The sequence below is a fragment of the Emys orbicularis genome, chromosome 4 (assembly GCF_028017835.1).
Source record: "Emys orbicularis isolate rEmyOrb1 chromosome 4, rEmyOrb1.hap1, whole genome shotgun sequence".
Classification (NCBI taxonomy): domain Eukaryota; kingdom Metazoa; phylum Chordata; order Testudines; family Emydidae; genus Emys; species Emys orbicularis.
Window position 1 is genome coordinate 76323918 of NC_088686.1, and position 27514 is coordinate 76351431.

The following is a 27514-nucleotide window of genomic DNA, read 5'->3' on the forward strand; positions in this document are numbered from 1 at the left end:
CCTTGATTGAAATCAGATTTTAATCTTGCTTTGCATTTGTACTTCAGTTATTTTCCTAAAGAGAGGTTAATTTTCACTGGTTGCTCACCATTACAACATGCTGATTTTCAATTAAATGTACCTGTTACACTAAATTTGGTGCTGCTTTTATAAAACTAGGAGGCTACAGTACAAGTTTATTTAAGGAACTTTAGAGTTTAACATACATTTATTCAGATTCCTAATTTTTACATTTTTGATTGTTAGAAAGTGGTGAATAATGCATTTCTTGTTTACTAGATTTTGTGTGTGTGTGAGAGAGAGAGAGAGATTGTGTCAAGCTGTATTTGGATGGAAAGTCTAATGCAACTAAAAATGCACTAAAGCTTAATTTTTTTAATTCATTAAAAGTTCTGCCTTAAATGTGCTGAATAAATAAACTTTTTGATAAATTTTTTTTTTAAAAAATTGCATTTAAAACTATAACTGATTTATTGAACAAAGCATTATCTATGGTTAGTGAATTGAACTGATCGTTTAGTTTGTCTTCTGGATTTTAGAGCTAGTAAATCTCATTCTGTCATATCACATTTTTATTGAAAGATTGGAAGTGGAAAACAAGCTTTCATGCTTTTCAGCTTCCAATTGGTGTCTTAACTTTGAATGAACTAGTCATTGAACTGAACTAGTTAAACTGGCGTGAAGAAAATATTTTCCCTGCGCTTCCAGAAGAGGCTACTGCTGTCTTAAACTGGTTTAGCACTTCAACAAACTCTGGTCCCAGGTACTTACCCCAGGACTACCACTAGTTCAGTGGTTTGACTTTCTTCAGAACTTCAGCTGTAAACATGTACCACTTGAATATTATTTTTTAATTTAATTTTAAATGGTCTTAATAGATTATAGAGAGACAAAGTGGGTGAGGTAATAGCTTCTGTCGGACCAAATTCTGTTGGTGAGATACAAGCTTTCGAGCTTACGCAGCGCTGTTCCTCCAATAAAAGATATGTTTTAATCCCTTTTGTGCAGCACTGGGAATATATATTCTGTTCTAGTTTAATATGCAAGTTAGTAGAGCGTTTGTAGGCAAACATGTCTGCCCGCAAACTTCAACACAGGGAGCAAGAATGTCAATTTTCAGGAGTTCAGAAAGTTTCCAAGTCAGGTTAAAAGATCAGAAGGAAAGCTTTCTTTGGGAAGATGTTAGGTTCCTTATGTTTGCAAGGATCATCTGCAAATTAGACTCAGATGCTATTATGAAAGATGGTCTATTTGATTTCAGTATTCATGTTTTTTATTATAGTATAACTACGTTTTAAAAACTGCCTAATTTCTGGCTTCTGCTAACCATAAAATAAAAACTTTATTCTACAGCAATAGTGTGGAGAAAAGGAACTTTCATTTTCTGAAGCCAGAGACTGAACGCACTGTGGAATTAGTAAAGAGACAGCTAGAAAGAGTGGAGAAGGTAGAGAATGGAGTTGCAGACTCTACAGGAGGCTCTGAAAGTGGAAATTCAGGTTCACCAGGTAAGTTGTATTCTTTATTTCTTGGTTTTCTTCTCATACATTTTAGTGCAAGTAATGATTAGTCCTAAGAGGTCAGGTATAGCAATAGCCTGTTAAGTTTTGAAATAGCTATAGAACTTTACACTTCAAACTTTCTGTTTAACCATCAGTGGCTTCTTTATGCCAGTAAATACTTCATAAATCTATTGGTCTGAATTTTTTTTTTAAAATGACATTCTTCAGCATTGAGGAAACAATCTAAAGAGGGCATTTTCAGTGAATTTTGGCTGAAAGGTCTTTCTGTGGTCCAAAGGCACATACAGCCAACATGAGGGATAGGGAGAAAATCCTGGAATCATGGAGAGATGTGTTCCAGTGAGAACATGCTGAATGCTGATAGAGCTGGGGCTTAGACACCAGGGTGAAAGCCACTCGAGTGGTATTTTAAATAGAACCCAAGATTTTTGGCTGCAGAAACAACCTCCTTTCACCTGAGCTCAAGAAGAATCTTTATTTTGTAGTGTTAGGATGCTTAAGCTTTGTCTGTCAGATGCTAAATGGCAATAAAAATAACAGTCATTCCGTTTCATCGCAAATGAGTAATTTTAGTTAGATTGGTATAGCTTTGAGAAACGTAAGTGGAGGTGTGTCAAAATGGTTTTTCAAATATAAGGTAAGGTCACAACCATAACTATGGAGTTACTACCATAATGTAGTGTTATCTTTTCAAAATACTCAATTAATATAAAATCAACTAACTCTGTGAGTATCTCTCAGGGACATGTGAGAACTGCTACTTCTTTTACATGAGTAAAATGAGATGTGTGTGGGATTCTGTGATGAAGTTTATAGAAGATTTGAACTGTAAACTTGGCTCTGACACTGTCTTGCAGTGAGCAAGTCTCTTCACTTCTGTTTTTGTCAGCTACCACAATGAGCATAATACTTGAATGGTTAGATCAGTAAAATGAGGATAATTATATTTGTCTAGCTCACAGGGATGTTGTGAGCTCTAACTGAATAAAGTTTATGAAGTGTTAAGACCAAAATATGGAAGAGTGTGGAACAGAACTCAAGCCTTTCCTCTATTCTAGCTTTAGATGCATTCTGATAGACGCTGAGGCCTTTTACTGGGAGCAGGTGGATCATTTAAAGAGAGCCAGATACCAGTTTCCAGAATTGCAGATTAGTATTATGTGCTTGTGATGGGGCTCCACTCATCATACTAGCGCCTCTTGCTGGTTGTCTTGGCAATCAGGTCCGCAGGTCAGTATGTCCGTTCCCAGTGTTCCTCGCCCACCGTTACTCCTGCTCCTGGACCCGCATCACTCCAAGGACTACGGCGTTGTCTTCATGACACAGCCCTCTGGCCATGCCCCACACACTGCGCTCCCCCTTCCGGGGGCCAGTCCAACTGTCCAACCAGTGTTTCACTGTATGTGGGGGGACCTGGGCCCACCCACTATTCCAGGTTCCGGCCAAGGGACCCTGTAGATGCCAGCCACATGCTGTATCCCCTCCAACCTCTCAGTACATTTCCCTGGGCCACTTCTCCACAGCTCCAGCACTTTCTTCACCCTTCCCTCAGGGCCCCAGCATGTCAGTCTTAGCCACCAGCCAGGAGCTCTCTCTAGCTTCCCCGGTAGTAGCAGTGCTGGCGTTCCTTCCTCCTGCAAGGCAGCCAGGCCTTCCTCCTTGAGCTCCAGGGAGCAACTGAACCTGCTTTGTTCTACAGCTCTTCTTATATGGGCTTGTTAGGCTCTGATTGGCTGCTCCTTGCAGCCCCTCTCCAATTGGCTGCTTTTCGCACAGCCGCCCTACGGCATCATTAACCCCTTATATGCAAGTGTGGGGCGGATTTTGAAGGTCCTTATCTTCCATGTGGAGTTCATAAAGTTTTGTATTGAGGTTCTGAATGCTTTCTTAATGGCCCATGGCACTGTTGCAGGGTTATGAAGCATGCATCAGGCCTGTGCATGTTTCTTAAAATATGTGCCAACTGGTATGCAGTGTTCAGAATGCTGTTTTCACATTGTGTCCTACATACATTCCAAACTCTCCCCAAATTGCTCAAAGGTACCAGTACTTACTAAAGGCAACTGATATTTTTAGGTATAGGTCTACTAATGTTTTTTTTTTTTTTTTTTTTAAGAAGTTGGATAATGTTTAGGAAGAGAAAATTATTTTTAAAAAATGGACCCATGTATCGTCTAGTTTTGTGTGTGTCCAATTTGCCTTAGGCTTTCCCAAAAAATTCTACCCTGAGCTAAGACTGATTTCAGGCAAATTGGTTTTGATTTGGCAAAGTCAGAGGTGTCGTTATAGCAGAAGGTTTATTTCAGCCCTAGTTATGGAAGTGTCTCTAGCATCTCGCCATAAAAGAAGAAATTGGCCTAAAGGACTTTGCCCCTTGTCTTCACTTTTATTTCTACTAATCATATTTTTCATTTTAAAAGGTAACTTTTTCAGGAGCATGTAGGTGTGTCAGTAACAAAGTAAAGATGGAGTTCAGGAAACTTCATTGTTGTTTACTGCTGTACAACTCAAATGGAGAGTGACATTAGGCAGTGTGTTGGAAAAATAAGTTATGTGATATAATTTTGATTTAAGAAAAATCTTGCATAGAAATATATATTGGTAATATTTTGTATTTCAGCAAAAGGTACAATATAGCACACTCAGAAGCCAGCACTGCCTGTCACTGAGTGAATTGTCCTTCATCATGTCATCTTTGTTCATCAGTTTTTTGACTCCCCAGATTTCTCTTTCAGGTGGCTTCATTAAATTTAAGTTAACTGTACAAATTCCTCCTTTTCCTCATTCCCTGTACCCATGTTGCTGATGGGGACATATATGTGTATCTAGAAATATATGAAATTAGTGGTGTCAAATTTTTTCATATTGTACAACCTTCCAACCTCTTTATTCTGCACCTTACCTGTGGCAGCTATAGTACTCTGTTATATGAAAATGAATATTGTGATTATATTAAGGAGACAGTATTAAAATAAACTCACTTTAATGTGCTGGGTGTTTTTTTCCTTCATTGCATCTCCCCATTTTATATTTATGATTGTAGCCTTTTAAACTCATTAGGACTGACTCTCCTTTCTTGCACCACCCACTGTACTAATGATCAAAAGTCTTACAGAAATAAGTCCTGGACAGGGCTGCCACTAATGGGAATCATAACTTCTTGCAAATGGAAAGATGCTTCAGGTTCGAGACTCAATTCTATCCTTCACTCTGAGCTGGAAGGAATAAGGAATCTTACTGAAGTCAACAACATGGTGCAGCTTCAAAAAAGGCTAATATCATGCTGAGGTGTATTAATTGGATTGTCATATGTAAGACATGGGCGATAATTGTCCTGCTCTACTCGGCACTGGTGAGGCCTCCGCTGGAGTACTGTGTCCAGTTCTGGGCACCATGCTTTAGGAAAGATGTGGACAAATTGAAGAGAGTCCAGAGGAGAGCCACAAAAATGGTAAAAGATTTAGAAAACTTGTCCTATGAGGAAAAAAACTGAGCATGTTTAGTCTTGAGAAAAGAAGACCGAGTGGGGACCTGATAATAGTTTTCAGATGTGTTAAGGGCTATTACAAAAAGGACATAGTGATCAACTGTTCTCCATGTTCACTGAAGGTAGAACAAGAAGTAATGGGCTGAATCTGCAGCATGGAAGATTTAGGATAGCTATTAAGAAAAACTTTCTAACTATAGGCTTCCAAGGCAGGTTGTGGAATCTCCATCATTGGAGTTTTTTAAAAACAGGTTGGACAAACACCTGTCAGGGATGGTCTAGGTTTATTTGGTCCTGCCACAGCCTAGGGGGCTGGACTTGATGATTCACAAGGTCCCTTCCAGCCCTACATTTCTGTGCTTCTCTGATTCTATGAAGTAGTGCTTTCAGCTGCTGTGTGGAAGGCAATACTTGGTTTCATTCTAAAGCACCTTGCTCTTGTTAATTCACTTGTTATTGTTGAGGGACTTCAAAGGGAGTTGCATTTGGCTGTCCTCACAGAAGAATTGGTCTCCACTAGTACTCTTGGGGCAGATTAATGGGAGAGCCTGGATTACCCCTTCCTTTCTCCCCATCTGGAGGCAAAGTAGAGAAGAAATATTTTAAACAATTTAAGACCAGCTTCCATTGTTCTCTCTCACATTGAACTCCTGCCTACTTGGAGGATAGTGCAATATTGTGATCCTAACTTACTAACATTTGCTGATACTTAATGCTGTATGAAAGAGAGTTTATAGTCAAACTGACTTTTGCAAGTTGTCTTATGAAAAGTTGTGAGAAAATAATCTGTCTCCAAATTTTAAATAAAATTTATATTAAAAACTAGCAGAGTTATTTTAACATAACTTTATCTGAGGTAGTGAGCACTGAGAAGCAGATGAAAATGGGCCAAGAATATAAACCTTTGGGAAGATATCTGCTTCTCTGCATGACTAAAGTGGCATGTCTGCTATCTGTCTTTTTTAGGATATGAAAGGAGACTTTACAAATTTATTTGTATTTGTTATTTATTTTAATTACAAATAAAGTCTGAAATCGTTAAGAAATGCTAATTAACAATTTTTCAAGCAGTTTGATGTGAGTGAAATGCAGTGTAATAATGGATCTGTTTATATTCTGGATTCTTTTTCCACTTTTTTTCTTTTCTTTTCTTTTAAAGGGATAGGGAAGCAAGTGTGGACTTTACCATGTCCCCTTCAGATTCACAGATGAATAATTTGATGTAGTGAAATGGCCACCACTAAAACAGGAATTTGCGTTGTTGGGTTTATCTTGCCTCATCATTCTGGGCTTCTGGTTTTCCTTAGTAAAATCCTGATAACCTCCCTCTTGCTTAGAGATATATATATATATGCAGCACCCTTCTGTAACTGCCTGAAGGAACTGAAGGAGGAACAGCAGTGAATGGTGTAACCATCTGTCTGCTTCCCCTTGGATGTGGGGGATATTTCATCCATGATGATCTCAGTCACTGCCAATTCAAGGGATGAAAGTGGAAAAGTCTCTTCTGAACATGGGTCTCCCACGTGGTACCAGCCAGACCAACACACAAGCAGTTCCTTACTGCCTAAAATGTGCTGCATTTGATTTATACAAACAAACAACTATTGTATCTGAAGTAGTTCAGTCTGTTCAGTATTCCTTATGGCTGTGGGCAAAGAAGGCAGCAGTTTTAGAGAACACACAGCTATTTGATTAGGTTACCCAGCTGGCTTAAATTGTCCTTAAAGGGAATCATTTTTTGCAGGAACTGCTTAAAAAGAAGTAAGGTAGTAGCATCCTTCAGCTAAACTTGAAAGGTGACAGGCTGACTATAGAATTAATAGGGATGTCCCATTATATTAATGACAGTGTTTCTGTGAATTATAAAATAATTTGGGTTCATGATGAGCTAAGTCTCTTGCTATTTTTTTTTAAGTACAGGATGTCTTCTTTAAATTCCAACTTCTAATCAGGGCCATTACATAAACTGTCCAATAAACCAAACCTTGATTGAACCCTGTAATGTATTGATGAATATCTCTTTCTTTCTAGAAACTGGTTGCCCAAATGAAGCAAGATCCACAGGTAAAATGTGTATTTTGTTTTATACTGCTTTTATTACTCCTGGAGTTAAGGTGTAAAAAAATAAACTAAGTCCATGACCTCTTGTTTGCCATTGTTTATTTGCTCATCATCTACTGCCATGGTAAAGTAATGCTTTCTTTTTCTTTGCAAGTTATAAGTTTTAAAAATAAATGGGGAGTATTGGATAGCTGAGGGATTAATAATAGGATAAGGAGCCTTTCAACTCCATGTTGCCAATGTTTTAAATTCAACCGAAGTCAGTAATAAGTGCAATTTATTATCTAATGGTTGTTTGACCTGTTTGAAATGAATCGCTGGTCTCAGTTCAGTGGCTAGCGGATACCTTTCCACAACATAAACACTTCCACCACACTTGGCACTAATTGACTGTTTTAAGCGTTGGTAACAGTCTGTACAAGTAAAAAGGAAGATGAGGGCCCAGTTACAAGGAACCTGCAAAATTAAGACACAGTTCATTGGTCAACTAGAAGAAAATGCTATCTTAGCACATACAGTTGCATTTGTTTGGTTTGTTTAAATGAGTTGATGTACATTGATGGACTAAACTGAGTTGCAATGAGGGATTTGAATAGAGTGAAAGAGTTCCAGGAATAGGGGCACTGTGGAAGGAAACGTGATGGAAAAGGCACAAAAAGAAGTGGGGAGGTGGTTTTCTTGGGTACATGAATGGGGCATGAAGGCAAGTAGTAAGAATGAGAGAAAAAATGTGCACTAGGGTAGAGTAATGTAGAGTGTAGAAGGTGACAGAATTTGTCTGTCATCTCATGAGAGAAGCTAATGACCAAATTAGCCATGTGCATTAAACTTCCCATCCTGTTTCTAGCAATAGGCTTTTAAGGTCAGGGTTTAAGGCGCGTTAGCAAAGGGATGGGTTTGGGAGGAAGCTTGTAGGCTGCTCCTGCTCTATCTGCTCTGCAGATAGAGGACTTTAGTTTCCAGGGCAGTTAACCTGGCTCTTTTTGTCAACCCTAAAATCACTTTGAGAAACTAATTCAGTGCTTCACCTAGTGGTGCAAATATTTTCCCCTCACTGCTTTAAATCTTTCTTTGCTGTGTCTGAATCGAGCCCAATAAATGCACTTCTGCTATCTTCTATAATTTGCATTATCTGAGTATGTGCTTGGTGAGTAGACACTGGAGCAAGACATTTCTGTTTTACTGGCATAGATGCTGCAGGTCAGAAATGAGCTGTGAAGTGGGCTAGTATTGGAACAGCAAGGGAGGGCTGAGAGTAAAGATTTGGAATAGCTTTTGGAGCTTTATGATATCCTAGGACTAGAAGGGATTGTAGGTCAGTATTAGGATGCATTTCAAAGTTGTGTGGAGGAATGTGAAAGTGTGGAAGTTATTCTGAGAATGGTAGTCCCTGTAGTAGTAATAGAGGTTTGTTGGTTTCATGTTTTTATATAATGCTGAAGGTGTGCATGCCATTTTACAGAAATAATGTGTTCCCTTATCAACAGTCTAGGTGAGCTATGACTTGACATAGAAAGAGGTTGCATGAGGAGAAAATGGAAGAAGAAAAATGCAGGGAAACTTATGCAAAACAAGATTTTGAAGCTGTTAACCACATTTTCTGTGTGTGTGTGTGTGTGTGTGTGTGTGTGTGTGTTTTTGGTTTGATTTTTTTCTTTGTATTTTTATTAGATTTAGTAAATAAAAATTGAGTTCCCTATCACATCCTGTACAGTGAGCTGTTTATGGCTCTCAGAATCTTAAACTTGAGAAAATGTCCTTGTAGGCAAATTGCTAACATGAGTGGTGCATTGTTAAGGCTGCCGCAACTTTTCTAAATATAAACTAAGGTGTAAAAAGACATACACTATTGTACCGAAAAGGGGGAAGAGGATGTAGTAGATATATTCCACCTCTCATTTGGAGTGCATGGTTCTTTAATTCCTACTAATAGATATGGTTACTGAAGTCCTTGACAGTCAATTGATATCTGTCTGTCACTGAATAAGTAATGGAGGTGAGACAATACTTTAAGTAGTATGTGATGCGTACTATAGAAATCCCTAAGATAAACAGTTTTCCTTCTGGCTTCTCTGATCTGAAAATACAGTGATATACAAATTAACCTTATTACAGCATATTGTGAAGCACCCAGGGATGTTTTAACTAACTCCTTCGAAACTGAGCCACATCTCTTCCTTCCCCCGAAATTTATTTTTGAACACTGGAAAAATCCACTAATGATTATTGCACCAGATGACTTTTGAATAAGTCTCTACTTGGCTATTTGAATAATCTGATTGGTGGTATGTCCAGAGGTGCTTTATTATTTGTAGTACACTATGCAAGAAGTCCTGCTACTATTGTGTTAACAAATGGAATATCTTTCTCACGGATATTTTTTTCTTTCTGATCAGAATGCTGATTTGAAGAAACAGCTTCATGAACTCCAAGCCAAAATCACAGCTTTGAGTGAGAAACAGGTAGGGAAACGGATATTTTTAACACCGTGTTTTAAAGAAATGTCGGCTCTCATCTTCTAAGAGAGTTGCTAAATTTCTTTGTGTGGATGTAAGTATGGGCAGTCAGACGTTTTGGGGTTTTGTTTAATTTCTCTAACACAACAAAAAATAAAGACAAATAAATGAAGCTTGAACAAACAGACTAGTCTATCTGTTGGCCTGGATTGATAAATGCTGCAAGAAAGCGTTCTGTTTAAACTATATTTTACCTGATACGAAACAGAAGTGGGAAGAGACTGGCAATTTGTTACAGTGATTTGAACTTGAGACCGGAGTTATAGTCTAAAGTTCACTCACTTTATTCTAAACCAAGAAGTCCTTACTCAGGCAAAACTCTTTGAAGTCTATTACACTTTATGGACTGAGAAACTGAGAAAGGGCTTCTGGATTCATCCTTTTGTACACTGGTTACCTCTTAGTCCATAGCAAGCCAGTATGTTAGTCTTTGCTAGGCTAACTGCTTGTCTTGACTGGTGCTTGGTTTCTAATGGGCTGCTCCACAATTGACTGCTAATGGCATTAGTCACCTAGTGGGGATTGCTCCATATATAGACTGAAAATATTTGTCATTGGCAGACAGATGATTACTGTATAGAATGTCTAGAGGACTTGCAAAGCCATATGGGTAACTATTGAATTTAGATTTTCTTGTGATGGGATACATAGTTCTACTGACCTATGCATTAAAAAAAAAACTCAGTCAAAAACCCCTGTTTTGTTAGTTCATGTTTACAATATTACTATAAAAATATAACTGCATCGAGCCAGCTCTTGGTCGCTGTGGCCTAAATCCACAAAGGACTTTTGACTTTTTTCCTGCATGGAAAAAAAATAGTTTTTGAAACATGTTTAAGCAGAATGTATAGCTGTATCCCACATCACATCTAGCTTCTTGCATTTGTATTTGTGCTGCATATATTCTAAGAATTAAATAGTCTTTATGAAAGTAAAAGTTTACTTCCATGAACTGTGTAGTTTCAAAGGGAAGTAGTAGGAATCAATTAACGTTTCTTTTTGAAACTTTGTTTGAAGATGGAACTTCGCATTGTATTTCCTTAACTCGTTGTCTAGCTACTATAATGTAGTGCAATATTTTAATGAGTAAATTACCAATATAGTGAAGAAAACCGTTTAAATTGGAAGGCTAATTCAACTAAAAACTGAAGTTTGCTGTTTGTGTTGTGTCTCCTGTGAAGGTGATTTGTTCTCTGAAATCAGCACAATAGTGTGGTTGTGTGTCAGAGTGAGAAAGAGACTGCAGCTTCAGAATTCTTCAGTTAGGTCAGAGGGCTCCTGATAGTTTCAGGTTTAGTTTGCCATCATGCCAAAGGATTGACTATCAGTTTACGTGTTCAGACAGGAACAGGAGGTGAGATACTGGAAGTGGGGAGATGGAACTTCAAAGCTTAGAAAAACATAGACATCTGTCTTATGGTGGTTGATATTCTTTAAAGTTATAATTATAAAAACCTGAACAGAAGATATGAGTTGCAGTTGAGAATAAGTTAGTTGCTTTTGGCTCTGTTTTCTCTTCAGTCATTGCTTATGGCAGGGGTGGGAAAACTACGGCCCGCGGGCCACATCCGGCCTGCCAGCCAATTTAATCCAACCCTTGAGCTCCTGCTGGGTAGCGGGGTCAGGGGCTGCTCCATGCGCCGCAGCTCTCGGAAGCAGCGGCACGTCCCCCCTCCGGCTTCTACGTTTATGGGCAGCCAGAGGGCTCCGCGCGTTGCCCCGAGCTCCCATTGGCCGGGAACTGTGGCAAGTGGGAGCTGCAGGGGCGGCGCCTGCGGACAGGGCAGCGCGCAGAGCCATCTGGCCGTGCCTCCATGTAGGAACCGGAGAGGGGACATGCTGCTGCTTCCGGGAGCTGCTTGAGGTAAGTGCCACCCAGAGTCTGCACCCCCGAGCCCCTCCCCAACCCTCTGCCCCAGCCCTGATCTCCCCCCCCAACTCCTCGGTCCCAGCTTGGAGCATCCTCCTACACCCCAAATCTGTCACCCCAGTCCCACCCCAGAGGCGGCACCTCCAGTCGGAGCCCCCTCCCACTCCCTAACGCCCTCTCCCAGCCTGGAGTCCCCTCCCACACCCTGAACTCCTCATTTCTGGCCCCACCCCCGAGCCCGCACCCCATCCTGCACCCCAACCCCAATTTCGTGAGCATTCATGGCCTGCCATACAATTTCCATACCCAGAGGTGGCCCTTGGGCCAAAAAGCTTGCCCACTCCTGGTGTATGGGGACATTCATCTAAGGAGAAGCTGCACCCTGTTTGCTCAGCATAGCATCTTGAAATTTTACATGGTGAAGCATTTTTTGTCATGTGATAAAGCATGAGTTGTATTTAAAAAGCTTTGATTAACTCAGTTTCTGAATTGTTGGCTGCCAGTAATCATGAAAAGGGACCTCATTTGTGACACAGAAAGTGTGAAGTGTTAAATTGTTAACCAGTTTCTTACTTTACATTCCTATTGTTTGTTTTTGCTAAATATTGAACAGTGATGTTCTTGTGATTATCAAAATATTAAAACAGGATGTAAAACAGATGCTTTATCATCTCTACCACTGGGTCCATGAGCTGCTAGTGTCCTTTTAAAATAGCATGGCTGCTAAAATGGGGATTATATGAAGTTGTGTTTAAACTGAACATACATTTTCTACATGAAGAGAAGACATGCTTCTTGTGTATGTAGTTCTGTGGGGGGGGGGAGAGGGGCCCTTTTGAGTTTCTGAAAGTCTCTGCAGACACAGCTGTGATTTTGCAAGGCAGAGGGATGCAGCTTGTTAAGAGTCAGACACCGTGCTTTTGAGAGAGTCTTTACTTTTGTTCTCATTTACATTATTTTTCCTTTATAACAAATGTAACTGAGAAAATACTGGTTTGATCTTTGCATACGGGGGAAAACCGCATCCAGGAGGCTAACTTCTAAAGTGGTTTTATGAGCAAAATTGGTGTGTGCTCCTGTTTCCTCACATCTTTTACATACATTTCTAAAGCACTTTTTACTGTAATGCCTTACTCGCTTCCTCTGGCTAAGGGACTGTGTTGTAGCACATGCTTAGTTCAGAGAGAGACCGTGCTAGAGCTTTTGACTAGAAGGGAGTCAGGGTTCCCAGTTTCTGCTGGGAGATTTAGCTAATTGGAGACTTAGCTCTCATTTTCCCCCTAGGTAGGTTCATGGGGCATCTTCTTTTAACCACAGCTGTGGGATGATGATGATTCAGCTTTTAATTTGTGGACAGATTTGCTATTGTTTAATCAACTTTCACTGAAGTGAAGTGTATAACATTCTGCTTTTCCGATTGTCCCTCCTCTTATGCTTGAGGACAGAGTGAGAACCTACAGTTGTAAAAATTGAATTAAATACAGTATTATTGTTGCTGAAATTTTATAAATTATTCTTTGCTCTCTTCTTTACTGAAGATGCACAAAAGCTTCTAGTGCAAGTGCCAAATCTGTGGCAGTTAAGCCAAGGCTTCCAGTTGCTGTAGAACTTCTCTCCCATTCTGAAGCATTGTGGGAGTAGTGCTAATATGCTGGAATTTGCTGTTTGTCACTGCAGTGATTCATAGTGGTTAAGGCTTCTTGCTGAGAGTTAATAATGAGAACTCTGTTCAGAAGTTTGTGAAATTGAAGAGATCTGGCAATCTACAAGGAGAAAGCAAGTAGTCTGTGTCACGTGTAGGCATAAATGTAAAAAGAGAAACTGGTTAATTGATGCAGAATTAAGCTGTACAGAAAAAGGCAAGCCAAAAATTCATATAGTTGATGAAAATGTAAAGAGTGGTGAAAGTAAATGCTTTGATTTGTTTCACTTGGGAGGTAATGAAGCTGTGCACATTGTAGGTTTCACTGAGTCACATGAAAGGCAACTTTAAAAAGGGAACACGCTTTTCTTGAACATAAGTTTCATTTGGAGGGGGAGTGTAAATTTTAAATAATTTTAAACTGTTCTTTTTTCCTGATAATTTTAACTTTAAATAATTAACAATGAAAGTTTAAAAATTCACTTTACTTTTAGTTTCTCATCTGGGACAGTGAAAATAGGTGAGGTCAGTTTGGCTTTTGTTTTAAGTTTAGTGATTTCAGAGCTACAGTGTTTCAGTTGTAGAAGAATGTGTTTGTTTAAAAAAATCAGTTGGAATTTTTAAAAGGTAGCATTTCTTAGGTTTTGCACAAGCCGTTTTTACCAAGTCTAAGTTTGGGACCAGATTTGATTATGTCCCTTTAAAACTTCCTTTTACATGTTTACTTTCATTTTCATCCCAGCTGATTTTAAGATTTTTGTACCATAAAATAGATGGTTAAACTTTACTAATCTTTCACCACTAAGTGGTAAAATTTCTGTTTCATGGGGGGTTAGCCATGATTTCCTGATAACCATAGTGGTAACCTGGAGCTAAATCCCTGCTCTGGAAGTGTACTCTTTAAAGTATAACGGTTTAGAATTAGCAACTGAAGTATCAGAAAAGCTACCAACATGCATGTTGTAGATTTTCAAAGTTGGAGAACCTATAGCTCTCGTGAAAGACTGAGAAGGAGCAGGGCTGGCATTAAAGAAGACATGCAGGATGAAGACTTCCAACAGACATCTGTTCTCCTCTTCCTTGCCTTCCCCAATCAAATACAAATGGCATTACCCTGTCACAGATACGTCATCACTAAATGTGCCCCCCATTACTTGGAATTGTGGTACAAATGTGGAATTGTGCCAATAGTTAAGGGACTTAATCAAGGTCACAGAGAAAGTCAGTGGCAGAGCCAGGAGTTTACCACTGATTTTCAAATTAGTATTCCAGTGCCTTAACCACAAGATCACCTTTCCTACCAAGTTTGAACACATTAGAAAATCAAAGCATGCCTATTTAACCAGAATTTTTTCTAAGGTGTTGTCCAGTAATATTGCCTTGCAGTGCCAGTGTCAGGTTGGATTACCTAAAAGCATAACTTCCTTTTCAGAAATGCTTCTTCATATTTTGTGAATGTTGTTCTTGGCTCCCTTGAACACATTACGATTCTCTCTGGCCTTTTTTGATGCTGTTTCACTTTCCTTCCCCATCTTACCATCTTGACCAAGTCTCTAATAACCATTTAACAGGTAATTTTAATATGGGCTCTACCACATACGAATTTTGGCAGCAGAAATCTCATTACATGGCCTTGTTTTCAAACAAGAACAAAGCGGAGAGGGTACTTTTTCTGTAATTAAATTGCAATAAAATTAAATGATTCATCCAGGTTTCACAGAATTTGTTTTCTTCTTTGTGTTGCATTTTAGTGTTTTTTCCTTAACCAATGCCCTGACATTGAAGGAATTGAGAGGATTCCTTTGCATAAGCCTAAAGAGAAAGAGAGCCTTTTTGTTGATAAAGCTGAAAACAGGTATCCAATCTCAGAAGATATCTAAGTTTTTGATGCACTTATCACTTTGGTATGTAAGTGCTGAACAGAATTATATTAAGACACAAAAAGTAGTTCTCTTTGCAGTGATGTTAGGCTGTTTTATTTATTTTTCCTTCAGAAGGAAGTCTACTCACAAACATGTTTTACTGTTATGGTGACCAGACAGCAAGTGTGAAAAATCGGGACGGGGGTGGGGGGTAATAGGAGCCTATATAAGAAAAAGACCCAAAAATCAGGACTGTCCCTATAAAATCGGGACATCTGGTCACCCTATTTACTGTGGAGAACAGGGTGATTACTGAATCCTATAGAGAACACACTGCAAAAGCAAGCCATTGTGCTTTGTCTCTTAACGACTGGCAAGTTTATTCTCTGTGTTTCGAATTTAAAGCAACTTTAGGCCGCCCTTTTGGATAACTCAGATTACCAATCTACATTCTGTTTGTTTATAATCTGCCAAATTCCTTCCAGTCTTGCTACTTAATTGTGTGTAATGAGAGAAAAGGTTTTTGTTTTTTTATAAAAGTAGTAATGATGAATAATTAGCCACAATTTTTAGCAATAAATAGTTGATATGCATTTGAGTAAATGCAAACAAATCACTTAAGCAACAAAGGAAAACTGCCATAACTGAAGTCTTCAGAAATGTATCATGAATAAGCTGTCAAATTTATTACAGGGATCATATCAACCTGAAGAGTATAGTAAAATTGAAGGGTGCATAAATGTATCCTGGGACTCTGCCCTTCCTGCATACTAATCACAAGTAGTAGAGTGGAATTTTCATGAAACTCACTTAAAGGTCTAAACAGAATGTCTAATACTAGCACACTTCACTCAAAACACGTTTTGTGGTCTACACAGTGTATGCAGGCAAAAGGATTTTGTTGGGGAAGGAAAGCTCAAGAAAGGCCATAGAACATAGGAAGAGGAGGAGGAGAAACTGGTATAAGCAATAAAAAAAAATTCATAAACTATGTAGAAGCATTTCTGAAAAGACAGGTATATAAATTTTGACAAGCCCAAAAACTTCTCTCATTGATGTAGTGCCATTGCACAGCAGGTGATCCTGGCTTTGCAGGCTAACTGATTGGGTAACATCTTAACCAGGATTTCTCCAGCGTAGTAGAGTTACATCTAGGCTAAAGTTCATGAACTTGGATGTCTATATTTTCGATATTTAAATTCATAATTAGGAACCTAAATAAGAGCTAAGCTTTTCAGATATGCTGAATACTTTGGAATATCCTTTGAAATCCACGGGAGCTGTGGATGCTCAGAATCTCTGAAAACTCATGCCACTCCACTCTCAATCTTGTAAATTATGCCCTGAGTACCAATCAAACAAACAAAAAAACACACCACCAAACCCAATCCAAGTGCGTATTAGAGCACCTTTTCTATTGCCAGTGGAAGAAATGTACAAATGTGCCATTTGAATGTATGGTAACTAATATAATTGTGACATCAGAAAAAAGTGCCAGAGGCTGTTGGTTTATTTTGGTGATCTGGGACTGCTTCTATTAAGCATGGATCTTCCCCTCTTTTGAATGAATAATATAAAAAGATAAAAACACCTATTACCAAGTGGCTGTAAGCAAACACCTTTCCTGACCTGCTTTATGAACACAATCCACCCAGCATGAAAAGTCCCAATTCACTTTTCTGAGGTTTGGCGTTAATAATAAAGAACACAACAATAAGATATAAGACAAAGACCAGCTTAAACTGTCTCCCCAAAGTTGGCTACTTCTAGGCTTCCTTTCTGATAACTGCTCAACCCAAGTGTCTTTCTTTTTAGACACACTCCTACTTCCTTTATATGCAGCTGGGACAATGAGTCACCTGTCTCAATGAGTAAACAGAACCCTCTTAATCTTTTCCCAGTATGATCGACACCTGCTTAACAGTGTGAGGTTTTGGACAAAACAGTGCCAAGCTGTTACAATACCAACCCCAGCCATAGAGGTACAAAATAATACACTGTCTTGGAAGTCATCATAAAAATACAGACTTATTCTCAATATGAGAATTGAAAGATGGATAAGGAACTGGTGAAAGGGGAGGCTACAACAGGTCATACTAAAAGGTGAACTGTCAGGCTGGAGGGAGGTAACTAATGGAGTGTGTAGTGGGGTGGTGACCCGCTCCAGCCCTGATAGGGTTGGAACCCTGGGAGAGAGCTGGCAGGCTGTGAAAGAAAGACCTGGGCTGATTGGGGAAGCAGCCGCAGCTGGGCCATGCCCCAATCAGGGCCCAGCTGGCCCTATAAAGGCTGGGAGCCAGGAGCAAGGACTCAGTCTCTCTCTGCATTCAGAGAGAGAAGGGCCTCGCTGCAGGAAGTTAGAGACTGGGTACATGAGAGGAGCAGGGCTGGGGAAAGGCAGAGGAGCTGGGGAGCTCCAGCCTGGAAAGCCCCAGGCTGCGGCAAAGCAGAAGGGCAGTCCAGGGGTAGGCCAAGGCAGCAGGTCCAAACCCAACCTTGCCAGTGATGAGTAGGCTGATACTGCAATCTGCCCCAGGGCCTGGGACTAGACGATGACTGGCAGTAGCCTTATACTGAGGCGAGGTGGGAATAGTGGTTGGGGGTTCCCCGGGGAGGGGAGACCCTAAGACTGAAGGGTTACGGCTAGGGGGCAGCACCCCAGGTACAAGGGCACCGGGGTCCAGGGGGAGACACGGGGGGCCAGAGGACAGGCGGATCCCTGGCCTGCAGAGGGCGCTCCGGAGCTGGAACGAGCTAATTCCCGGAAGTCACCAGCAGAAGGCGCCACAGGGGTGAGTCCGCTCCTCTACAAGTGCCTCAGGGATTAGTCTTGGGACCAGTTTTATTTAACATTTTAATTCATGTCCTGGGCACAAAAAGTGGGAGTGTGCTAATAAAATTGCAACTGACACAAAGGTGGGAGGTATTGCCAATAGGGAGGAGGACCAGAATATCAAACAAGAAGGTCTAGAGGACCTTGAAAACTGGAGTAATAGAAATGGGATGAAATTTAATAGTGCAAGGTCATGCACTTTGGGACTAACAAGAAGAATTTTTGCTGTAAGCTGGGGACCTATCAGTTGGAAGCAACAGAGGAGGAGAAGACCTGGGTGTATTAGGTGATCACAGGGTGACTATGAGCTGCCAATGTGATGCGGCCGTGAAAAAGGCTAATGTAATCCTAAAATGCATCAGGTGCAATATTTCCAGTAGAGATAGGGAAGCGTTATTGCCATCATACAAGGTACTGGTGAGACCTCCTCTGGAATATTGTGTGCAATTCTCCTATGTTTAAGAAAGATGAAATCAAACTGGAACAGGTCCAGAAAAGCGCTACACGGATGGTCCGAGGAATGGAAAACCTACCTTATGAGAGGGCGTTTGGCTTGTTTAGCCTAACCAAACAAAGGGTGAGGGGAGATCAGATTGCTCTCTGTAAATACATCAGTGGGATAAACACCAGGGAAGGAGACAAGTTATTTAAATTAAGTACCAGCATTGATACAAGAATAAATGGCTATGAGCTGGCCATCAACAAGTTTAGGCTTGAAATTAGATGAAGGTTTCTAACAATCAGAAGAGTGAAGTTCTGGAACAGCCTTCCAAGGGGAGCAGTAGAGGCTTCAAAAACTGAGCTTGATACCTTTATGGAGCAGATGGTATGATGAGATTACCTACAATAGCATGTGGCCCATCTGCGACTGTTAGTCGCAAATATCCCCAACGACTGAAGATGGGGCACTAGATGGGGAGGGCTCTGAGTTACTACAGAGAATTCTTTCACAGGTGTCTGGCTGGTGGGTCTTGCTGACATGCTCAGGGTCTAACTGATCACCATATTTGGGATTGGGAAGGAATTTTCTCCCAGGTCAGAGACCTTGGCAGAGACCCTGGGTTTTATTTTGCCTTCTTCTGCAGTATGAGGCATGGGTCATTTGCTGTTTTAAACTAGAGTAAATGGTGGATTCCCTGTAACATGAAGTCTTTAAATCATGATTTGAGGACTTCAGTAACTCAGCCAGAGGTTAGGGGTCTGTTACAGGAGAGGGTGGGCGAGGTTCTGTAGCCTGCAATGTGCAGGAGGTCAGACTAGATGGTGCCTTCTGGCCTTAAAGTGTATGAGTCAATATGTAATGGAGGAAAACAGGTTTCTTTTTATTGGGAGGTGCAGTAGATTCTGTTTGTTAGCAACTCCTCAGTTGCCATAAAAAAGTTGCCATTATCTGGTTGTTCTCAATTAGTGGAAGGCAGGTTTGCGAGGCTGCAGCCAGTGAAGAAAGGTGCTGGCATGTGTCTTCCCTGGCTACAACCCTGCAAACCTGGCTGCAGGCAGGGCATCAGCAGAGAGGGCGGCTGTGTCCATGATGCCAGGGCTTTCTACAGGGATTGTGGGTGCTTGGGGCCCATGGAGCTGCACAGTACCTTTCCCTGTGCTCTCAGGGCGTCAGGGTCAGCTCATCCCAGTGTTTCCTTCCCTGAGTGCAGTTCTCTGGCAGGGTGCAGCCTGGAGTGAACAGGGAGAAGTACCATGTAGTTCCAGCATCTGTGCTGCTGCAGCCCTCCTGCCCACAGCCTCCCATCCTAGCCCCTTGCCTCCTGTGTGATCCCTGTCCATAGGCAGATTTGCAGGGCTGCAGCCAGAGAAGATACATCCCAGCACTTCCTTCCCTGGCTGCAGCCTTGCAAACCTGCCTATAGTTGGGCCTTTTTTTTTTTCCAAAATATGTTCTTAATAAGTGGCATTCTATTGCCAATATTCAAATCCCATTCCCATTAAAACTAATGGGAAATATTGCTATTAACCAGAGGTTGTTAATATCTGGGTTTCTGTTAAGCAGAATCTACTGTTTGTGAGAATGTCATCTCGTCAATGATGAGAGAGGTAAAAATATCATAGGGATGAGAGAGGTAAAAATATCATAGGGAACACTTACTAGTTGGAAGGGGAGGAGAATCAGCTGCCAAATATCCACTTTAGAGTTACAGTTGTTTGTGTCTTCTAAATCTAAAGGCTTAGCTATCCAAAAAGCACACAGTAAAAGGCCCATATGAAAAGGGTGACAGTACATTACGGTGTATCAGTAGTAGCTCGGCAGTTGTAAAGAAAGATGCTTCTCTGCATCCTTTTCCATCCTTTTTGAGGGTAAAGGATCTGATTGAAAGACATCCCCAGATTCTCCAGGTTGGATCCTGGTGTTCAAAATAGAGAAGTCTTTGTTTATATGTTTCTGGGATTTAAGAACAGATGGTATGTTAACATTGCCTGCTTAGTGGGCAGCCATGAAATCACTTAACTTAGTTATCATTAAGCTAACTACTGCGTGCACTGTGGTTTGTGATCCTGCATGACATGATGTGCCAGTATCCCCTGGCCACACTGACGGTTCATTGCCTTTGATGCCTCTATATGCGATCCTTGTTGAATACCAACTCCTCTGTTGACTCCTTTTTGGACATTGCACCACTTTCTCCTTAGTACTGTTCTCACTTTGCACCAAGATGTGATTGGTCTCCCTACTCGTGGCCAAGGCACATTCAGAGGGAATCTCAGATTGCCTATGCTTTGAGTGATGTCTGCTTGGGTATGTGAGCTTGATAAACCAAAGAGGAAACAGCAGAAAATATTATCTGACAGTTCTGAGTACATTTCTTCACTCCTATTGAAGGCCTCTGCATCACTGCCCCAACTGTGGTAAACTGAAGCGCCACTCCAATGCCTTGACTGCTTGGATCCCTCTGTGTCATGGGAGCTATGACCTTAATTGATTTTAGCCCACGAAAGCTTATGCCCAAATAAATTTGTTAGTCTCTAAGGTGCCACAAGTACTCCTCATTCTTTTTGCTAATACAGACTAACAAGGCTACCACTCTGAAACATGTTAACACAGTTACCCAAACCACAGTATCCTAAGTGTACCTGGAGGCAATACTGTTGTGGGTGGCATTTCTGGTGCTGCTTATGCTGCTCTCACTCAACACAGCTGATGCTGAAGCATTCTCCAGTAACTTGCCATTATTTTTCACATAAATGCAGCAATCTGTTACACCTGTTTAGGATATGGGAGACATTGAGGAGGAATATCAGAATGAATGTTGTTTGGACACATAAGGGATTAATGACTCTTCAAAGTCCAAATGCCATTCTGCCTGAGTGAGAAGACAACAAAGGAAATTGTACTTCCTAGGATGATCTTACCTCCCCACTGCCCTCTACTGGTTGGAGGCTTTGTTGTTGTCTCAAGCAATTGTTTCCAAAGTTAACTGAGACTGTTGGGCCTGGAAATGGATATAAAAGCTGGGTGGGCCTGCTCATAATGGTACATTTGGCAAGTATGCAAAGCTTGGTCTGTTGTACAACAATCTCTTTGCTTTTAATGCTTTGTCATCCGTACATTTTTAAACTTATCACCAGGAGGAAAAGATAACTGTCCTTTAGATATAAGACCCCAAGCTATGTGAAAATGCAGTCTAAGATACTTGAATATTTATCCTCAATTGGTCATATAGTGGGCAAGCTGGGTTATTTGATAGAAGGCTGACTGGGGTGAGAAGGGAAAAAGACCTGGCAAAGATTGAAACATTCACTTTATTCCAGTTGTGCTTCATGTTGTACCAGGATATGAGATCTAAACGTGGGAACTCACTATCAAGACATCTTATGGAAATCTTTAAGAGATGTTTCCTGTCTTCCTCACCTTCCTGCACAGCACTGAGTACAATGACAGGAGCAGCTCAATGTTCTGCCTCGTGACATTCCTTCTTACAAAAAGAACGAAGAAACATACACCAAACAGCAGAATCCCTTGTTTTGCAGCCAGATCTGAGGATGCTTGTTTGTGTTTGACATTTCCATTCCTACTACTCAGTAAAACTAGTTGGAAGTTGTGATGTCAGTAATATTAGGCATCTTGGCATTGTAATTCACATCATTGTAGGGTGTGAGCTTACGTGCCAGGTTGAGTTAAAGTTTGACATGTTAACCCAATCTTAACTCTGCATTCCTTGCTTTTTCAGGTTTTAAATCACTCTTGCCATTACTTACTTTTTTTTTAATGAGGTGAATAAGTTTAATTCACGTTGATCAGAGAAAGTGGGGTGAGGGATAGCTCAGTGGTTTGAGCATTGGCCTGTTAAACCCAGGGTTGTGAGTTCAATCCTTGAGGGGGCCATTTAGGGATCTGGGGCAAAATCAGTACTTGGTCCTGCTAATGAAGGAAGGGGGCTGGACTCGACTCGATGACCTTTCAAGGTCCCTTCCAGTTCTATGAGATAGGTATATCTCCATATATTATTATATTAAAGTAAATGACTAATAGTAAAATCAGTCCCTGCATAGGAAGGTGGGTATATTCTGTGTCTCCATCATGAGCACATTGGCCTTATTCTGGGTCCTCTCATGTTACCTTCACACCAACGCTCCCACATAACCCATCATGGCCCTTATGATCAGCCAGAATGTTCTTGCCATCTGTCCCCAGGATTTAATTCCTGGAGCGAGTAAGTGAGTAAGTTCTCAGATGAGAGCCTTCAGTTTTGGGATTCACTCCAGTTTGCAGTATTCCAAAACCCGAAGGACATGCTTCAGATCTTGTATTAAACCTGTCTTTTTGCCTGGAAGAGGTTTGTTACCGATCATGAGGAGAAGCAGGTGGTGGCCTTTCAATAGATTTAGCTTTGTCCACAGGTAGGGATGAAGGAAAGGGAGTGACTTAATTGTGGGGATTGATTGTTTAGACCTTGGTATTAAATATCTAACTCTTGTCCAGATATTGCATAATAATTAGCACATAATAACTCAGGCAAATGATAACCAGTCGTGGAATAGATTTTGTGTGTGTGCCTTTGTCTCTTCCATAAGAGTCCCCAGTTGTTTATTGCCTTGCCAGGAGTCAACATATAGCTGGTGGCTCAGGCAATTACCCCTTGTCTTTTATTTCAGTTTACTTTTCTTTCACTTGCAATTAAATTTTTAGTCATAGATACAAAAAAGCAGAACACTAGGTGGCAATAAGCCCTGTACAGTATCGCCCTCCGCTCTGGGATTTTTTTGTGTCACTTAAGAGTGCTTCATGTTTCTGCTTGCACCTTTGGAGTTATTTGTCACTGTGTGTTTTGTGTTATGATCACAAGATCTTTGGTAGAGGAAGAGGGCCCTCCCTTGGAAGAAATTATGATGATTCTCTGTGTCACTAACACCATTACCTATTCTTTTGCTTTTTGAAGGCTTATGCGTTTTCTCTCTTAAGACTTCTTCTGTTCGTCTCTTAATGAGCAACAGACGATGCAAGCTCAGAATGCTCCTCCTCTGTTCCCTCAAGGGACTTCATTGCTTTGTTTAGTAAGAGTGTTCTCCTTCCAAACTCCTGAGATATACTGGTTGAAATAGAGGTGATAACTGAGAAGTCACAAAACTTTTTGTAATGCTGAATGCTAGACTTATGGAGTTAAGAACTGAGTCCACATCTCAGCTTGGGTTTTCCACTTTGCTGCCTGATGAATCATCACCAAAATCCCATAGTACAGTGATACTCAGACCTCAGTGGTTCAGGAGCCAAACTAGCGATCAACATTACCCAGAAGAGCCATAGTAGTGTGAATTCATTGTTACATTTATTTTATATATAATTCTCGCAAAATGACTAAGTATTATTATTTTATCAACTACAATTGGTTAATAACATAGTAAAAGCATCGTGATTGGTTATTAATTAAATGACAGTGTTTTAATATCATGTGCTGCAAATAGCCACAGACACATTAAAGAGCCACTTGCCGCTCAAGAGCCTCAGTTTGAGTATTACTGCCCTAGTATTTGTCTTCTGAGTTGATTTTTGCCTTGATGTACCTGCTTATGCTATTTTAAAGAAACATTAACACCCCCAGCTGCTACTTGAAGATCAGATAGCAGCTACAGCCACATCAGCCTATTTCCATCTATGGACCTTTGAAGGTATCATCTGTTCTTTTTTCACCTCAAGATTAGACTATTGAAATACATTCCATTCAGAAACTGGAGCTGGTCCAGAGTTCAGTGGCTGCTTGTTAAGCAGTGTTTCTTTTCATGAGCATATTAAACCTGTGCCTCCAGAACTTGCACTGGCTGCCTGAAGGTTTATGGGTTAATTTTTAAGATGTTGGTTTTGACATACAAAGCTCTAAAAGGCTAGCACCTCCGATCTAAGCGACCACTTCTCTCCCACTGTCACATTGCTCCAGTTGCAGTCAGCAACGGCGTCATAACTGGAGCTCCATTGGTAAAGTAGAGAGCGGACAGCTGTCAAGGTGGCAGGTGTTCTCTGTTAGGAGCCGTAAGCCTTTGGAACTTGCTTTCCTCCTCCCCCACTCCTTTGGGAGTCCAAGTTTTGTCTTAAGGGTATGCTGCCAGGTTCCATTTTTCTCTATCAACCATAATTAGATGGGTTGGGCTGGACAGTAAGGAGCGTGGGGCTCTGGTGGGGACTTTTTGCAGAGTTTTAATTTTTGTTGCTAGGTTAATTCTTTACAGAATGGTGCCATGGAATTGTGCTGGGCCAATACCCCAGAGGTCAGTGGATCAACTGTGCTAGTTTGCTTCTCCTAGTGAGAAGCCAAAAAGGCTGTGGCCAAAAGGACTACAGTAGAACCCCGTTTATCTGACTCTCCATTATCTGGCTTTCTGTGTTTACTAAACAACCAGCACACACAGGTGCAGAAGTGGATGATCTCTCCTGTGGCTGCTAGATGGTGCTGCAGCTTTGCACTTTCCCATTCTCCAGATTATCTGAATTTTTGATTATCCGATCTGGCCCCAGTCCCAGTTAGATCAGATAAATGGGGTTCTGCTGTAATAGGATCCTTGGATGTATAAACAGGGAAATCTCAAATAGATGTAGAGAGGCTATACTACCTTTACTCCAGTAGCGGGTCACACCAGTACTAAATACAGTGTCCAGTTCTGGTGTTCACGGTTCAAGACGGATGTTGAAAAGTTGGAGAGAGTTCAGAGTAAAGCAATGATAATTAAAGGATTGAAAAACATGCCTTATAGTAATAAATAGATTTTGCTTCTTGAGTCTATCTTAACAAAAGGAAAGTTAAGAGATTATTTGACCACAGTTTGTTTACCTACATGGGGAGCAAATATTAGATATGGGCTTCTCATCTTAGCAGAGAAAGGTATAACCTGATCCAATGGCTAGATGTTGAAGCTAACAAATTCAGATGGGAAATAAGATGCAAATTTTTAACAGTGAGGGTAATTAACCATTGTAACAATTTAGCAATGGCTGTGGTGGATTCTCTCTCACTGGCAATTTTAAAATCAAGCTTAGATGTTTTTCTAAAAGCTATGTTCTAGTTCAAATAGGAGTTAATTCAGGGAAGTTCTATGGCCTTTTTATGCAGGAGGTCCAGAGCAGATGATCACAGTGGTCCCTATGTACATCAACGTACAATACACTCTGTCTATGTATATTACCGAGGTAGCAGGTAGTGTCCCCTATATTTAGTTGCTGAACACTTTCCATTGTAAAGGATTCCTGCAGGTTTTTTTTTCAAGAGACTCTAATAATCTCCACTGTTTGCAGTAGGCATCTGAAGTTTGGGCAGGAAAAAGCCCTGGGGTTAGACAAGTGCCTTTTCTTTGTCTCATTAAATTCTGTTCATGTTTAGCTGGGTTTTAAGTTAGAAATTTAAAAATCACTATTCTTCTTTGAGTAGTGTCCCTGTGGGTGCTCCACTTTAGGTATGTATGCAATCCTGTGCCTTTGATTGGAGATTTTTGGTAGCAGCATCTGTTCAGCACACACATGTGCCCTACACATCCTTGTGTCCCTTACTGAGACTATATAGGGTTGTGTGGGTGAACTGCCCTAAGTTCCTCTTCAGCTGCCTTCAGCCTGAGATGGAGTCTAGTGTGTGCCTGTTTGCTTCTTTTATTAGTATTTAGCTTTATAGTTAGAGTAAGTTTAATACCTTACAGTTGGAATGTTGATAAATGCAAAGTAATACATATTGAAAAATATCCCAACTATACATATAAAATGATGGGGTCTAAATTAGCTGTTATCAGTCAAGAAAGAGATCTTGGAGTCCTTGTGGATAGTTCTCTGAAAACATCCACTCAATGTGCAGCAGCAGTCAAAAAAGCAAACTGTATGTTGGGAATCATTAAGAAAGGGATAGATAAGAAGATAGAAAATATCATATTGCCTCTATATAAATCCATGGAACACCCACATCTTGAATACTGCATGCAGATGTGGTCGCCCCATCTCAAAAAAGATATATTGGAATTTGAAAAGGTTCAGAAAAGGGCAACAAATTATTAGGGGTATGGAATGGCTTCTGTATGAGGAGAGATTAATAAAACTGGGACTTTTCATCTTGGAAAAGAGACAACTAAGGGGGGATGTGATAGAGATCTATAAAATCATGACTGGTGTGGAGAAAGTAAGTAAGTAAGTGTTATTTACTCCTTCTCATAATACACAAACTAGGGGTCACCAAATGAAATTAATAGGCAGCAGGTTTAAAACAAACAGAAGGAAGTATTTCTTCACACAATGCACAGTCAACCTGTGGAACTCCTTGCCAGAGGATGTGAAGGCCAAGACTATAACAGGGTTCAAAGAAGAACTAGATAAATTCATGGAGGATAGGTCCATCAATGGCTATTAGCCAGGATGGGCAGGGATGGTATCCCTAGCCTCTGTTTGCCAGAAGCTGGGAATGGGTGATAGGGAATGGATCACTTGATGATTGCCTGTTCTGTTCCCTGTGGGGCACCTGGCATTGGCCACTGTCAGAAGACAGGATGCTGGGCTGGATGGACCTTTGGTCTGACCCAGTATGGCCGTTCTTATATTTGTTCCCTTTTCTTTTTTTTTTTCTTTTCCTTTATTGAGGGACTTCAGTAACTTTTTTTCTTCTGTCGGGGATGTCGGGCTCCTCAGGGTTTAAAAGATGCCAAGAAGCAATCCCTGTTCGTGATGGGCACTCTATTGCATTTGTTGTTTGGGAAACTCTCACATTCCTAGCAAGTGTAAAATCTGCTCATCCTTTAAGGGAAGAGTCTGTAAAAATAGAGAAATTAAGTACACCTCTACCCCGATATAACGCGATCCAATATAACACAAATTCGGATATAACGCAGTAAAGCAGTGCTCTGGGGAGGGGCGGGGCTGCATGCTCCGGCGGATCAAAGCAAGTTCGATATAACGCGGTTTCACCTATAACGCGGTAAGATTTTTTGGCTCCCGAGGACAGCGTTATATCGGGGTAGAGGTGTATACACGTTAATGACAGAGCAAGCCTTAAGACCAGCTTCGGATCCAGGTTCAGAGAACTCTCCTGAACAGAGACCTTCCTCATCTGTCAGTGTCCTTTCATCGTCGAGAACATGGTCATCAGCACTACTACTTTGAGTGATGGCCCCTATATGGATTCCAGACATGGGCGCGCATGCACTGGAGCTGGAACTGTTCGTAATAGTCTCGGTTGACCTGCACGTGCATTGTGCATCAGTCGCATGATGCGTCGAGAGCTTTAAGAGGCTGTGCAGGTTGATACC

At 40.8% G+C, this 27514-nt stretch overlaps 1 protein-coding gene across 1 annotated transcript in view; it reads left to right on the top strand.

Annotated features, from left to right (window-relative positions):
* PHF21A (PHD finger protein 21A) overlaps window positions 1–27514 on the top strand; it is a 273573-nt gene that overhangs the window by 99849 nt on the left and 146210 nt on the right. Inside the window, exons 4-6 of the mRNA XM_065403270.1 lie at window positions 1354–1508; window positions 7045–7077; window positions 9471–9536. Coding sequence (XP_065259342.1) covers window positions 1455–1508; window positions 7045–7077; window positions 9471–9536 — 153 coding nt within the window. The 5' untranslated portion in view covers window positions 1354–1454. The remainder of the gene's footprint in view (window positions 1–1353; window positions 1509–7044; window positions 7078–9470; window positions 9537–27514) is intronic.